General features: G+C 42.9%; 1 protein-coding gene across 1 annotated transcript in view; it reads left to right on the top strand.

The window, feature by feature from the left end:
- The window catches only part of gmds (GDP-mannose 4,6-dehydratase), a 191,949-nt gene that overhangs the window by 58,394 nt on the left and 118,965 nt on the right, over nucleotides 1-14,590 (top strand). The window contains exons 5-6 of the mRNA XM_083970734.1: nucleotides 7,996-8,188; nucleotides 10,139-10,243. Coding sequence (XP_083826860.1) covers nucleotides 7,996-8,188; nucleotides 10,139-10,243 — 298 coding nt within the window. The remainder of the gene's footprint in view (nucleotides 1-7,995; nucleotides 8,189-10,138; nucleotides 10,244-14,590) is intronic.

The following is a 14,590-nucleotide window of genomic DNA, read 5'->3' on the forward strand; positions in this document are numbered from 1 at the left end:
ATACGATGCTTCATAGTCATGATACAACATCATGCATCAACATCTGTTCATCTAATAAGATAAAGTTCTCAGTCTGTTCACACTGCAAAAACCCAAAATCTTACCAAGAATATTTGTCTCATTTCAAGTCAAAAATGTCATTTCTAGTCAAAACAAATCTCATTCTACTTAAAATAAGACTCATCACATAAAAAGCAGCTTGTTTTTAGACACTTTTTACTTCTTTCAAGCATATTTTCACTTGAAATAAGTAGAAACATCTGATAGTGGAGCAAGTTTTTCTTCCTTATTACAAGCATAAAAAAAACCTGCTTTCACTGGCAGATTTTTCTACTTATTTCAAGTGAAAATTAGTTTGAAACAAGTGAAAATTATCTCAAAACAAGTTAATTTTTAGGTGATGAGTCTTAGTTTAAGTGAAAAGAGATAGTTTTGACTAGAAATGAGACATTTTGACAAGAAATAAGACAAATATTCTTAGAAAGATTTTGAGTTTTTGCAGTGCATGTCACTTCAATCATTTTTATTCCTGCAAAATAGGATTGTCAAGCAGACCGACCGACCAACACAGTGATCAAAAGTATTTGTAACTGCCCTTTACATCATAAATATTGATACTTGACTACAAATGCCTCACCAAATCTTGCAATACTATATGCTGTATCTCTTTTCCCCCCGCAGCCCCATAATGTGTTGTGTAGGCCAGGTGATGTTGTGATGATGTAACGTCCACGTCTCTCTCTCCCTGTCACAGCCTCTCACTGTCACACTCGTCGTGTTGTGTCTGCATCTCAGGGAAAATCCTCTTTGACTCGGGAGCGAGGGGGGGAAAAAACACACACACACTTGTTTTTCTAACAGGTGTGTGTGTGTGAACAGATGAGCTCGAGTGACACAACTCCCAACAAGACAGAACTGGAGGTGGAGAGATCCCCCCCCCCTTGAGTTTCATCACAACGCAGCAACACCCGATGATGATGATGATTATGATGGTGATGGTGATGGAGATACAGTTGTGTTTTGAGAGTGGGCTGTTGGTGTCGGCCCACATACGGTACATACGGCAACAGTAGCTTAGGCAGCTTGTGAGAACATGGAAAATTATGGAGCAATTCAAAATCCAGTTCCTGCTACTGAGTTTTCATGTTCACAGAGACTTATGATATATGTTTTCAGAAGCAGAAACATGGTTTGTGTGGTTTTAAAATTGGCGATTGTGTGTTTTTAAAACTTATTTCAAGGCTGCAGCTCACTCTTTTGATTTGATGTTTCTGGTTTAAAGGGATAGTTCAACATTTTTGCAAAATGGCCCATTGCCATAATCGCTATAGTCATAGCAGTAGATTTATTACCTTTAATTGTCGGTACAAGCTATTTTTAGAACGGCGGAGCAGAGCCGCGAGCGGCTCAGAGCTACGCTATGGAGGCTAATGGGATTTCTTGGTTTCCCTCATCAAACTCATCAAAAACACAATCCAACAACTCCACAACGCTCTGGTGGACAAGTTGTGACCTGCACATTCACCACGCTATGAGATAATAACAGAACGTTACCAGACAGAGTTGTTTTAGAGGTAAATTCATGAAAAACAGCTGATGCGCGTTCCCATCGGGGGCAGTTTTTTGGCAAGCAGTCTCTGCATTTGCCTCGGAAACAACTCCGTTTGGTTTCCCTCTGTTTGATGAGGGAAACTAAGAAATCCCATGAGCCTCCGTAGCGTAGCTCTGAGCAGCTCGCGGCTCTGCTCCGCCGTTCTAGAAATAGCTTGCACCGACAATTAAAGGTAACGAACCTACTGCTAAAACTATAGCGATTATTGCAATGGGCCAATTTGCCAAAATGTTGAACTATCCCTTTAACAGGAGCCAGTAAATACCCATGTCTACTAGGGACGGCCCAATTGATCAGCAAGTGATCTTTGCAATGATCAGAATGATGCATAGAGATGACTTATGACTTTAAAACCGATCATCTCTGGTTGAGCTGTGTTGTGCTCACTGCACCTTACCTCATGTAAACTGGGCTTGTGTAGCAGCCAGACTGAGGCAAAAAAAACAAAACAGCTCTATACAATAAATCAAGGAGCAGTCAGGCTTTTCCAGCTGCAGCTGTCGTAGTCTGAATCAGACGGAAAAGGATTATTATCACACAAATTAAGTGCTCGAAACTTGCTTCGCCCACCTCAGTGATGTAAAGAAAGAAAGAAAGAGAGAAAAAAGTGGGGGATAATAATCCAAACACCAAGAGGAGCTGCGTCGTGCAGAGGTTTCGTCTCTGCAGGGGAAAGTGGGGGTCTGTGTGTGTGTGTACAGTATTGACTTCATCACGCAGATGAGTGACACCGTAGTTGAGCTGATGAAAGCAGAGTAATTGATCTGTCTGGCGGTGCGTGGGTTGCCAGGTCGGGTCTGAACCTCTCTCTCTCCTGGAGGGAATTCAGTCTGTTTGTCTTTGCCCTGTTAACACACGACTGCTCTAATTTCAGTTGGCCTGTAATGTGATGAGTAAAGGTGTAATTGACTGTGGTTTCTCTCCACAAACCCCCACCCATGCTCATGCACACGCACTCGCACACACACACACACACACACACACACACACTTTCTGTCTGTTTCTGCTTTTCTTCTTCTCCATACCAACCTCTCTCTCTCTCCCTCTCTCAATCGTCTTCACCTTCAGGGCGTTCTTCTTTATTTGGGTGTTTGTGGTTTTTAGGAATGTGCCGGAGTTTCGATGTTTAAAAAAAAACGAGGCGCACTCTAACAAGAAAGAGAGGGAGAGAGACACTCAGCTCAGAGAGGGGGGCGCCTCGGCTGCTTTCACTTGTTTCCCCTCTAATTTCTCTGGAATCTGCGGCATGATGACACTTTACCTCTGAGGTCATTAATCTGCTGCATCACCGTGTTTTTACGCTGTGGTGACTCCTCTGAACCAACAGCAGCAGGTTGGCGCTCTGCATAACTCACTGTTCTGGCTCATATTATAGGCTAATATATATATATATATATAAAATACAATATTAATCTTAATTATAGTTTGAGCATGAGAAACAGGTGAATTTAGGATTATTATAAATTTATTTACCAATACATTTGCTGAGTAGACGTATGGGACCTAAAAGTTATTGTAGAGAACATCAGTTTACACATATTAAGCCTGTGTAGATTTCATTAACAAATGCACATTAATTAAAAATCTCTAAGCTTTACCTTGGCTGCACAATTTTCAGTAATTATTCATTATCTAAAGTCTATAATTCGATACAGGGACTACGGATAGAAAGTAGCTAGTAAGCTAAATCCGGTACAAAGCATCTTCTCTCATCTCGAGACTAATGTTATTTTGTACATTGTCCCTGATACAAATAAACTTATTAAATTAAGACACAATATAACAAGATGCAATTTTGTGATGGATGGAGATTATTATTAGAATTTAATATAACATGTCCTTGTTATGCAAATTTAAAAAAAAGAAAAAAAGAATAAGCACTTTCTCAAATGAGAATACACAACATTACATTTAAACACACCGTTTACATCTAAATATTTACCTGTAAATGCATCATCAATTAGGATTAGTGACAGATTAGCCAACTAGAATAATTAGATATTGAGTGAGCGACAGGCAATATAAGATGTAGCTATCTTCTCCCTGCTCCCTTCCAACCAAGGAATAAGAAAATGTTGTGATTTGCTATGATATTGTCAAATTGTGAAATTGCCTTGGCTGGAATAAGAAAGAAAGAAAGAAAGAAAGAAAGAAAGAAAGAAAGAAAGAAAGAAAGAAAGAGGACTAAAAAAACTATTAATATTTTCTGCCATTGTGTCCCATATTAACTGTAGACTAGCTATACTATATTTTGTGTGGCCCCATGTAACTGGAAGCTAAACTGAAATGAACCAGTCTGGTCTTAGCTTAGCTTAGCGTGGCTTGTGCCAAGTTTTAAGAGAAACTTTACAATTTCATGTTATTTGAATTAATTTGGCCAATTTTAATATTTATTATTGAATAACTGAGTCATATTTGGTGTGGCCCCATGTAGCTGGAAGCCTTACCGTTATGTTATGTGCTGCTCCTGTCGCCTAGCAACCTTGACAACACTTGGCCCGACTTCTTCTTGAGGTTTTTAGGGCCCTTGCTTTTCGTGTTCGCTGTTGAACCGAGATGAAATCTGATACATGTGCGTCAAAGTGTCACCCTCAGGCCTCTCTGTGGGTGTTTGTCAGCTGCCATTTTATTTCTGGTATGCTATGAATCATGGGATAGGTTGGGCCTCGAAGGAACCATTAGAAGTTTGGCCGGTAAAAATCAATAAGCGGATGATTTGATATTAAAGAAAACATATAGGCCTATTGTAAACATAATAAAGCTGCATTTTCTGTTATTCAATAAAAAATATTGAAATTGGTCAAATTAATTCAAATAACATGCAGTTGTAAAGTTTCTCTTAAAACTTTGCAGAGTCGTCTTTTTTCCTTTAATTTATTTCTTTATTCTTCAATCTTTTTTTCTCGTAACGCACAAAAAAACTTGACGTTCCTCTTCCAGTGTTTATATACAAGTTGATGCCTCCATATTATTCCATAATGGAGGCCATGCGGGTCTGCAGAGAGAGGCCACGGCTGAATAAATGTAGATCATATTTATACATCTGTCAAGACACACACACACACACACACACACATACACACTGACATTCACACACTCCCACACACACACACACATACCCATGCAGAGGGTCACATTCCCCAGTTTCAGGCATGCATTTCAACAGGCCGTGTGTGAGCAGGAAAGAAACGAAACCGCCAAATGCAGCACGTATATCCTGCACATTTAGAACCTTTTTTAAACCAATCGCTTTTTTCGGGGTCGGGATATTTGCTCCACGGCGGCGGAGGAGGAGGAGGAGGAGGAGGAGGTGGTGGTGGTGGTGGACCCCCAATGCTGACAGAGCCTGGCCGGCTTCCCAGAACAGAACAATATCTGCCAGGTCGACCGAGGGGCCCCAGCAGCCAACCCTCGAGACACACACACACATACACACACATACACTGCATATATACAGACAGACACACACACATAGCTGGTGAACACAAACGTCTGGCCTTTAAAACGTCAGCGCTCAGGCCCCGGCCTTACATAATGACAGAGAATGGAGGCATTAAGGCAATTTGTTTGATTTAAGTTGTCAAGGCGTCCTGGAACCTGCCCCTCTCAGCTGGTTTTGATACCCGGAGTCTGTGTCTCTCTGCGTGCCTCGGTGTGTGTGCATGTGTGTGTGTTGTAGACCTTGTTGGTGGAGGAAAAACAAGAGGAATGGGCAGACTCACACACACCAGGAAGAGGAGAAGGTGGGATGGGAGGGAAGGGGAGTGGGTGAGCAGTGACAGAGCAGGCGAAGGTGGACCTGAGGATTACAAGACAGTGGTGTTCGAACTTTCTTTATTTGTGCATAAAAATGACATAAAACACAGTCAGATAAGACACAGATATGATACCCAGGCATTTGTCTACTGGCAAACCTCCAGGATAAACGGTTAATTTGGAGGTTGTGGTAGAGTCAGGTGTTTTTGACCACACTTTTTTGACCACACAGGTGTAGATGCTCATCGGTCTGGGATTATATTTGGATCCTTCTTCAACTAACAAAGATCCTGCCAAGAGCAAGGTGTTCATGGAACACAAACCAACTCGGTGTCACCACAGGCTTCTCTCACAGTGACTGATTATATATAGTCAATGGTTTGCATGTCAGAGTTGTGAGGAGACTCGCCACAGAGAACATTGTTGCTCGTCACGTGAACAAAGCCAGAGGGCCGTTGGAGGAAGAAACGAGAAAAAAAAAAGAAAAGAAAAAGTTTTTTTTGTGGACGCATGAGACCAAAATAGAAGTTTTTCTGGTTTAAATGAGCAGCATTATGTTCGGAAGAGAGGAAAACACTGCATTCCTGCAGGAGAACCTGATCCATCTGGGAGACATGTTGGTGGTCGTGTCGTGGCGTCGGGCCCGTTTTTTTTGCTGCTGCATCTGGGCCCGGACGACTTCCTGACCCCAGAGCTCATTGATGCAACAGGGAAGTCTGAACTGCACAAGTGAAGTCTTAACGGATGAGTGAATAAAATAACTGGTGAAGAGCTCATGATATTAGTTTTTATTTGAAATCCAGATGTTTACTCTCAGCTGCTCTGTGATCAATACTCAGCTCCAGTTGTTGGACCGCGTCCTGTTTTTTTGTGCAGCTGCCGGTGTTGCTGTAACTGTTGTTGTTGTGTCGGACGCGTCATGATGTAACAGTACGGTATCATGGTCGATACGTGTCGGTTTATAAAGCGTCGCTGCACTTTTCTCTTGTAAACGATGTGAATGTAAATGAAAATGCCAGAATGCAAAGTAAAAGCCTGAGTGGAGCGTCACAGGTAATTACACTGAGCTGTGGAGTGTAATCGACCCTGATCAAACCTGCTCCCTGTGTGTGTGTGTGTCGTTGCATACTGTATGTGTGTGTGTGTGTGTATGCACCGTGAGTGGAATAGAGGCCCAGTGTTCTTGGGTCCCAGCCTTAAATAAGGGGTCTTTATCTGGCCGTGCGCTCTGCTCTGGTGTGGAAGCACTAAAGGGCCAAAACGTTTCCTCTGCACAGACGTGGCTCACGCTGCTTGCTCCAGGTGTGGTGACCACTAACCAGCACGGCTTTTAACCGTCACGCCTGATTGGGAGCCCGAGGCCAAGCTGGCGCTCGCACAAGCACACACAGTCCAAGTACACATAGCGCCTCACACGCACACACGCACATCCATTTCTAATTTAAATTGAATTCCCTCCCTACCTCCTTCCCTCCCTTCCTCCTCCTCAAGTGTTCATTAACGTTCCCTCCCCTCTTGGCTCGCAGCAGTGGAAACCGGCATTCTGGGAGTTGGAGTGTTAAAGTTTGAGTTATGGGCTTTGTGATTGGCTCTGATGGACTCCAGAAACAAACCCCCCCCTCCCCTGCCATGCCCCCCCCTCAGGTCAAGTTTGTTGCCTCCCACCTTCTGCCGGAGGAGAGATAGTTTTCCTGTGACCCTGTGACCTCTGTGGAGGAAACAATCCACATCATTCACATGCCGATGATTCAAAAGAGCATCTATGGATTTAGTATGAAAGCTGTTAGCTGATTGACCGATCATGAAAATGTGATCTTGTGTTTCTGTTTTCCGTTATAGATTATGGATTTTACTTATTTTTTTATTGAATAAAGTCATTGCATTTTATAGGAAAACAGAAAAATGATCAAAAGATGATAACTTTAATTACAGCAGACAAAACATTTCGAAAGGTAGACTGTGATTGGCTGATTGTACCCGAACCTGCGCATTTAAGAGGTGAACATGAAGATTGAGGAAACTTGAGGAGCTGATTTTGTTAGTTAAGTCACTATGTGTTAAATAAAATGACAGAACTGGCCTGAGGCAATAAATAAAGTTAGCAATAAGATCAACCATTGAGATCCATGTAAAATTGAACGTAAAAGATCCTCAACATGCAGTTCGCCTGATGCTGATCAATTGGTTTGTTTCTGTTCACCTGCTCAATGTGCGAAATGAACCAGAAAACTGAATGGAAACTGGTGAAATGGAAAAAACAAACTCTCAAATACTGCAAAAATACCCCAGATTGAGGTGGTTTTACAGACATTCAACAAAGCAAAGCTTAACAAAATTAAACCTGAAACACTTTTTCCACATTCAGGTCATTGTGAGACAGGTGATAAAAATCCATCATGACATTTAATTGGACCGATTTAGTTTCAACTTTTCAAAAAAAAAGAAAAGAACGTATATTTTCTGAAAAGAAAAAATAGAAATTAACTTTTTTTTCTGACTAACTTTCTCTGTGGTCTCACCTGATATAAACTTGAGTCTCATTTTTACAGTGCACATTGAATATTATGACTCCTTCCTAGAATCTCTCTTAAAAATTTCTCCATTTTCTTCTCCTCCTCCAACCACAGGTCTCCTTTGATCTGGCCGAGTACACCGCCAACGTGGACGGCGTGGGCACGCTCCGTCTGCTGGACGCCATCAAGACGTGCGGTCTGACCAACTCCGTCAAGTTCTACCAGGCCTCCACCAGCGAGCTGTACGGCAAAGTCCAGGAGATCCCTCAGAAGGAAACCACTCCCTTCTACCCTCGCTCACCTTACGGTAACTAACGACACGCGACCGCCACCACGTCATGGTGACGTAGCAACCGCCGCCGCCGTGGCTGTGGCTCCACATGGAAACGCACTCACAGATTACCTAAGCTTTTCTACCTTGCACCATTTGTCAGGCGAATGTAGGATGGCCTTGTAAGGGTATACAGATTGTTGGATACCTCTGCAGCACTTTTTCTCTGTGTGTGTGTGTGTGTGTGTGTGTGTGTGTGTGTGTGTGTGTGTGTGTGTGTGTGTGTGTGCATTTGCGAATATATGTGTGTGTGTGTGTGTGTGTGAATAGAGGGGGGCTTCAGTACTCAGGCAGCGTTTGAGCTCTCCACACACCCCGAGGCCAAACGTCTGACTGAGGACTGGAGTGGCTCTCGTTTTAACAAAGACACCTTTATATCCACAGCACTCAGCACTCACTTTCAACACACACTTGCACACACACACTCAACTCACACACACACACACACACGTAGGCGATACACGTGTGGGAGCGATCAGGTTTCATGTTCTCTGTTGTCTAAATGCTCTCCTCACTGACACTTTCCCCATCTGTCAGCACTCAATCTGAGGCTGCATGGGAGGCGCACATACCATCATGAGGAGGGCGGCTGCTGCTTCATTAATTAGACTCGGTGAGAAGGAGGTGGAGGAGGAGGTGGAGGTGGAGGCGGCGGCGGCGGCGGCACAGCTCACCCCCTCACCTCCACCGTGTACATCCTGACCTCACAGCTCCATCAATGGGCGCCTCCTCTTTTTGCACGCTCTGGTATTCCCCTCTTCATGGGTGAAGGGAGGAAGATGGTGAAAGGCGAGAGAAAAAAAACTTAGAGCATTTTATAACGGCTTATAAGGTCAAGTATTATTATAGAGTTATAATTGCTCTATGATGTGTTATTCTTATTGTTATAAAGCCTTATGGTAATTTATGAGTGTTTATAATGATAGTTATACACGTCTATAAACCAAGACAATGCTGTGACATATTTTACACCTGTAAGAAAAAGAAAACGCAGCTCCTGAGACTACAATATTTATTTGACGCCTATCTCTATAACGCATTATAACCAAACTTATAATGAGTTATAATGCGGTTATAGCACTGTACAGTATAACTACAGTTATAAACACTCATAAAAGATCACAAGACTTTATAACAATAAGCATAACACACCATAGAGCATTTTATAACATTTATAAGCCAATTATAACACATTATAACTGTATTTATAATGTATTATCGATGTGGGCATTGTCAGGGAGTTACTAACAATTAAGATGTATTATAATACCTGACCTTATAAGTCATGATAAAATGCTTTATAGTGTGTTATGATTATTGATGATAATTTATGAGTGTTTATAACTACAGTTATACAGTGCTATAAGGCAAGGCAATTCTATTTGTATAGCCCGTTTTTACAAACAGTTTGTCTCAAAGGGCTTTACATGGCATCATAACAACATCCTCTGCCCTTAGAGCCTTACATTGACTGAGGAAAAACTCCATAGAAAACCCTTTTAACAGGGAAAAATTTGAGAAACCCCAGGGTGAGCAACAGAGGAGGGATCCCTCACCCAGGACGGGCATATAACTGCATCATAGAGATAGGAGTCAAGTCAAGTGTTACCAAACTTTTTTGTACAAGCCTGCTTATGGTCAATCAGCAGGAGTCTGAGGCTCTCGTTACTGATGGTGAAATATGATCTGTGGTACCACGGTGTGCAGCCGTGACATGGAAAGAGAGGAGCAGTGTGTTTCTGTCTCTGCACCAAACACGGAGAAAGTTGAATGAGTGAAGAATAAAAATCATCATTCTCAGTGAGAAAACTCTTCTTCGATCTTCCCCGTCATGGCCGACACAAGAGCAGGTTTCTGTGTTAAAACAACACAACACAAATACAAACGTTACCAAGATGTTTCCTCCTCTGTCCTCTCTCCTCCCAGGTGCTGCCAAGCTTTACGCCTACTGGATCGTGGTGAACTTTCGAGAGGCCTACAACATGTTCGCCGTCAACGGGATCCTCTTTAACCACGAGAGCCCGAGGAGAGGTGAGCGCACAGCACGACACACACTCTGCCTTTGTTTCTGCTTCGCGCTTTGATCCCATTGTTGTTGTCGCTGCTGCCGCTGTTGTTGTTTTGTCGCAACATCTGACACTAATAGAGGAGAGGAGGAGAGCACGCACCGCTGCATTGTTTCGATTAAATAGATTAGAAAAGGGAATTTTAAATGAACTTCTGATCCAGAAGGAGTCACTCAGATCACTTTACTTTACATGTCATTTAAAGAGGAATTGTGCAGGATTTTGTAGCTAAACTATGCTACATTTTTACCTTAATTAAACAGCTTTGGAGTAATTGTGATGGTTTGATAAATGGCTTAACTTGTTACAAGGGAGAATGGAGGCTCTCTGCCTTCCACCTTGCATCTTTTGGCTGAAAAACAACTTTGCAAAATCCATGCCACCCATCCCAGCTCTCATCTCTGCAGCACCACAACCCAAACGTGCCCCGTAACCTGTAATCTCAGTCTATGACAGATTAAACTACACAAATATACACATCATAACATCCTATATGATATATAATGCCATCTACCGCTCTATTCATTGATTTCTTGCCAGCTTCGTTGTAAACAAATGCACATGGCCAGGATGAGGGTTAGCGAAACAGCGGAAAAGCGACTGGACTTTCATAGTTCTTCTTTAAACAGAACTAATAAAAGTTTAGATTTTTACCAAATACGGCAGATGATTCATCTTCTTCAGGCGTGGAGGCGAAATACTCACCTATGATGACTAGTTCTTTAAAATACACACCTTACTGTATGTGGAACGAATACAAAGCACTTCTGTCAAGAAATCAATATCACTGAGCGTTTTTCAGTTCACAAAGCTCAATTGTGGCCACATAACCTAAACCCAGTTTAAATTACCCAAACACAGGGGAGGAAGGGGGTGGGGGGGGTGAAGGTATGAGACTGAATTTGTCTTGATTTAACATTGTGTCATGTGTCAACAGGCCAAACCCACAATAAAGCACTCGAACAGAAGGTAAACCATTGTTGGGTTGTGTAAAAGTATTCAATTACATGCTCTATATAAAGTCATATTCACTCACCAGCCGGTGCCAGGTTTCTCATAACTACCTGACACACACACACACATACACACACACACATACATAGTCACACGCATTATGACACATAGTGAGAGGGTTGTGGTCACATTTTTAATATGTGCTCTGAGCCCCGAGGGTCGCGGGCGCTGGTTTAACCCGATTTACACGCCACCGCGATCCAAAATGAATACCACATGACTGCAGCCCCGGCGCTTGCACCCAGGTCAGCCGCTCAGGTGTTTATGATTTATCCCCTAATGAAGGAACCCGGCCACGACCCCGGCCAAGGCCAGGGGTCAGCCAGTAAACCCTAATGGGTTACCACAGATAGATAGGTGTGGGAACGGGGAGGGCGCTATAGTCTACAGGCCGTGTGGTCGCCATCGAGACCGAGAGACGACGACGAAGACGTGGGAACGAAGCGTGATGCAGATAAGTGCTGGAGGAGGAGAGATGGAGGAGAGATGGAGGAGAGATGGAGATAAGTGGAGCTGGTAAATTAATCAACAACAGACAAAAATGCCAAACGCGCTCTCCGGCGTCTCCAGCCGCGCAAATATGAAGCCTCGCTGCCTCTGTCAACAGGATATCTTCAAGTTTTATAGGTTTTTACAGACGTTGTAATTGATCAATTAATCAAAAAATAATATTTCTCGTGGGGGCTGATTGTGAGTGTCCCTGTGAAACTGTGAAGCCAGAATGAAGCTTGTGTCCTTTTTTCCCCCAACACGTCGTCCACACAGATGACCGTATAAGGGCAAAGCTCGCTGCCCTACCCGATAACACGTCCGCAGCCCTCTGGTCCTCGGTCAGCTCTTTCTCATCTCTCCCTCTCTCTGACTCGGCTTCTATCTTTCCCTCCTTACCACACACACGCATTCTTTCTCCTCTTTCTTCCTCTTTCTTGCTTCATTTCATGTCTTCCTCCTCCTCCTCCTCCTCCTCCTCCTTCTCCTCCGTTTCTTACTCAGTCAGCGTTTTTCCCGCAGCGGGCCATCGGGTTTACTCCCGCCACTTCTATTCTCAGAGTTACGGCTGTTGTTGCTCATAAAGCAGGAACACTGCGCTGTGATGTGGCCAGATGTCCCACGGCTGCCTTGCACAACCTCAGTGTGGCGCTTGCGTTGGCTGGATTTGGCCAGTTGTTTACCCAGGCCCCCGGGGGCCCCGGCCGTGACCCCGCCGCTGCCACACTGTCAGGGCGTTTTGGCCGCGCACTCCCGTCACCCACAGGAGGGATTTAAAAGGAGGGGAGGAGGTGCTTTGTGCCGCAAAACACTCCCCATGGCACATTTTTTCATTCCTGCAGTGTAAAGGTTGTACAGTAAATCACAGTGTGTGCATTACATAACCGCTGATACGTGTTACTGTACACAGAGAAGGCAACACGGAGCTTTAAAATGTTTTCACATACTCAGTGTCACCCCTGGTGTTGTTAACATGTAGTGTGGGGCTGTTAGAGGCCGGCGGCCGGAGACCAACTCCAGCCACGGAGCACGTTTTGCCGTCACATCATAAAAAAGTACAAAATGATGAATACTTAACCTGCCAGCACGCACACTAAATGTTATTCATTTTCTGGAGCTGGAGTCAGGTTGTAAGCTGCTCTGTGGAGGCTGAGAGGAGGAACACAATAGACTGTGGTGGAAAGTTACAAAACTGGATTTTAAAAGAATCATTGTGAGTTTTTTGTTGTGTCGTTTTATTCCAGGAAACTTCATAAGCGCAACTATTTAAGGTAATAAACACAGATGGATTAACTTTAACCTTCATTCACACTAACTTCCAAACATTCTTCAGTGCAAAACACAATAGAAACAGGGCCACTTATATTCAGTCCTTTATGTAGCCGCCCAGGTTTAAATCCATCCCAGGCCCTTTGCTGCAAATCCTCTTCCTCCTCCAACTTTCCCGTCTCTCTCTCTCGCACTACTGCAAAAAAGAACTTGAATGAATATAATTGAAATGTCAATACGGCCTGGTGTAATATCCAAATTGTATGAGCTGGGACCATTAAATAAAGTTTTGTGGTGCTACAGAGATGCAGCATCCAACAAATCATCATTATTGGAAAGTTACATTTAAAAGTGATGAATCAAATTGAAATTGTGACTCAAACTGCAAAATTACATGATGTTATAATGATAATGAACACATTATACATGCATGTGTTAAAAGCATCAGCTGAATCACAGTTAGTGAATTAATATAATCAGATATATTGTATAAAAACTTGTACCGGCAGAGTTTCAGTAAAAACTACTCAGAGACGCCGCATCCAACAAATCATATTCTCCAGACATAAAGAAACTTGCTTGTTTGTTACAAAACCCAACAAAAGTCACATTATTATTATTTCTTAAGTTTACTCATTTGAAAGTTACATTTAAAAGTAATGAATCAAATTGAAATTGTGACTCAAACTGCAAAATTTGATAGTGTGAAATGATAACACATAATAGATCTATGTGTTAAAAGCATCAACTGAATCACAAATATAATCAGATATATTGTAAGATAAGATAAGATAAGATATACTTTATTGTCCCAGAGGGAAATTCATTGTGGGCGGAAGTGCATGTAGACTGTATCGCCAAACAGGACAAGACCACATCACAAAACAACACATGGTAACACACAACAACCACATGACAACATCACAGTACAAGCACATAACAACGACAGAACACCAATCGTACGATGATGACATACAGTAGCAGCGAAAAGCAAGAAGGATGGACAGCGCCAAATAGGCAATAATCAAACTATTGCACAACCCCGATCCTACTAAAAATATGCAAGAACAACACAGAATACAGGAGTAGGAGCAGATAATTTGATAAACAGTGCTATAATACAGTAAGTATATGTATAAAAACTTGTACCAGCAGAGTTTCAGTAAAAACTACTCACTGGAAAAACCAATAAACCCCCTCTCTCTTTGTAATTACCAAGAGATTTTAGTCAAATTCAAGCACCAACACAGTGACATCATCATATTTCACACATCACCAGAGGCAGATTGAAGTTGTCATCACTCGTCTGCTCTCGGCCACACCCTGAACATCTCTGTGGCGTGTTGTTGGACACTGTCCCTTCCCTACAGTACAGTGTGTGTGTGTGTGAACGAATGAACGCACTCGCGGTCTGGAGAGATAAAGACTCATTCATTACCTGAGCAGCCGCCCTCTTCCTCCTCGGTCCCGTCCGCAGCGCACTTCCGCCCGGGTTATTAGTCACTAATGAGGGAGGAAGTCAGATGATGTCAGTTTCAGT

The sequence above is a fragment of the Trachurus trachurus genome (genome assembly GCF_905171665.1).
Source record: "Trachurus trachurus genome assembly, chromosome: 4".
In the NCBI taxonomy this organism is placed as follows: domain Eukaryota; kingdom Metazoa; phylum Chordata; class Actinopteri; order Carangiformes; family Carangidae; genus Trachurus; species Trachurus trachurus.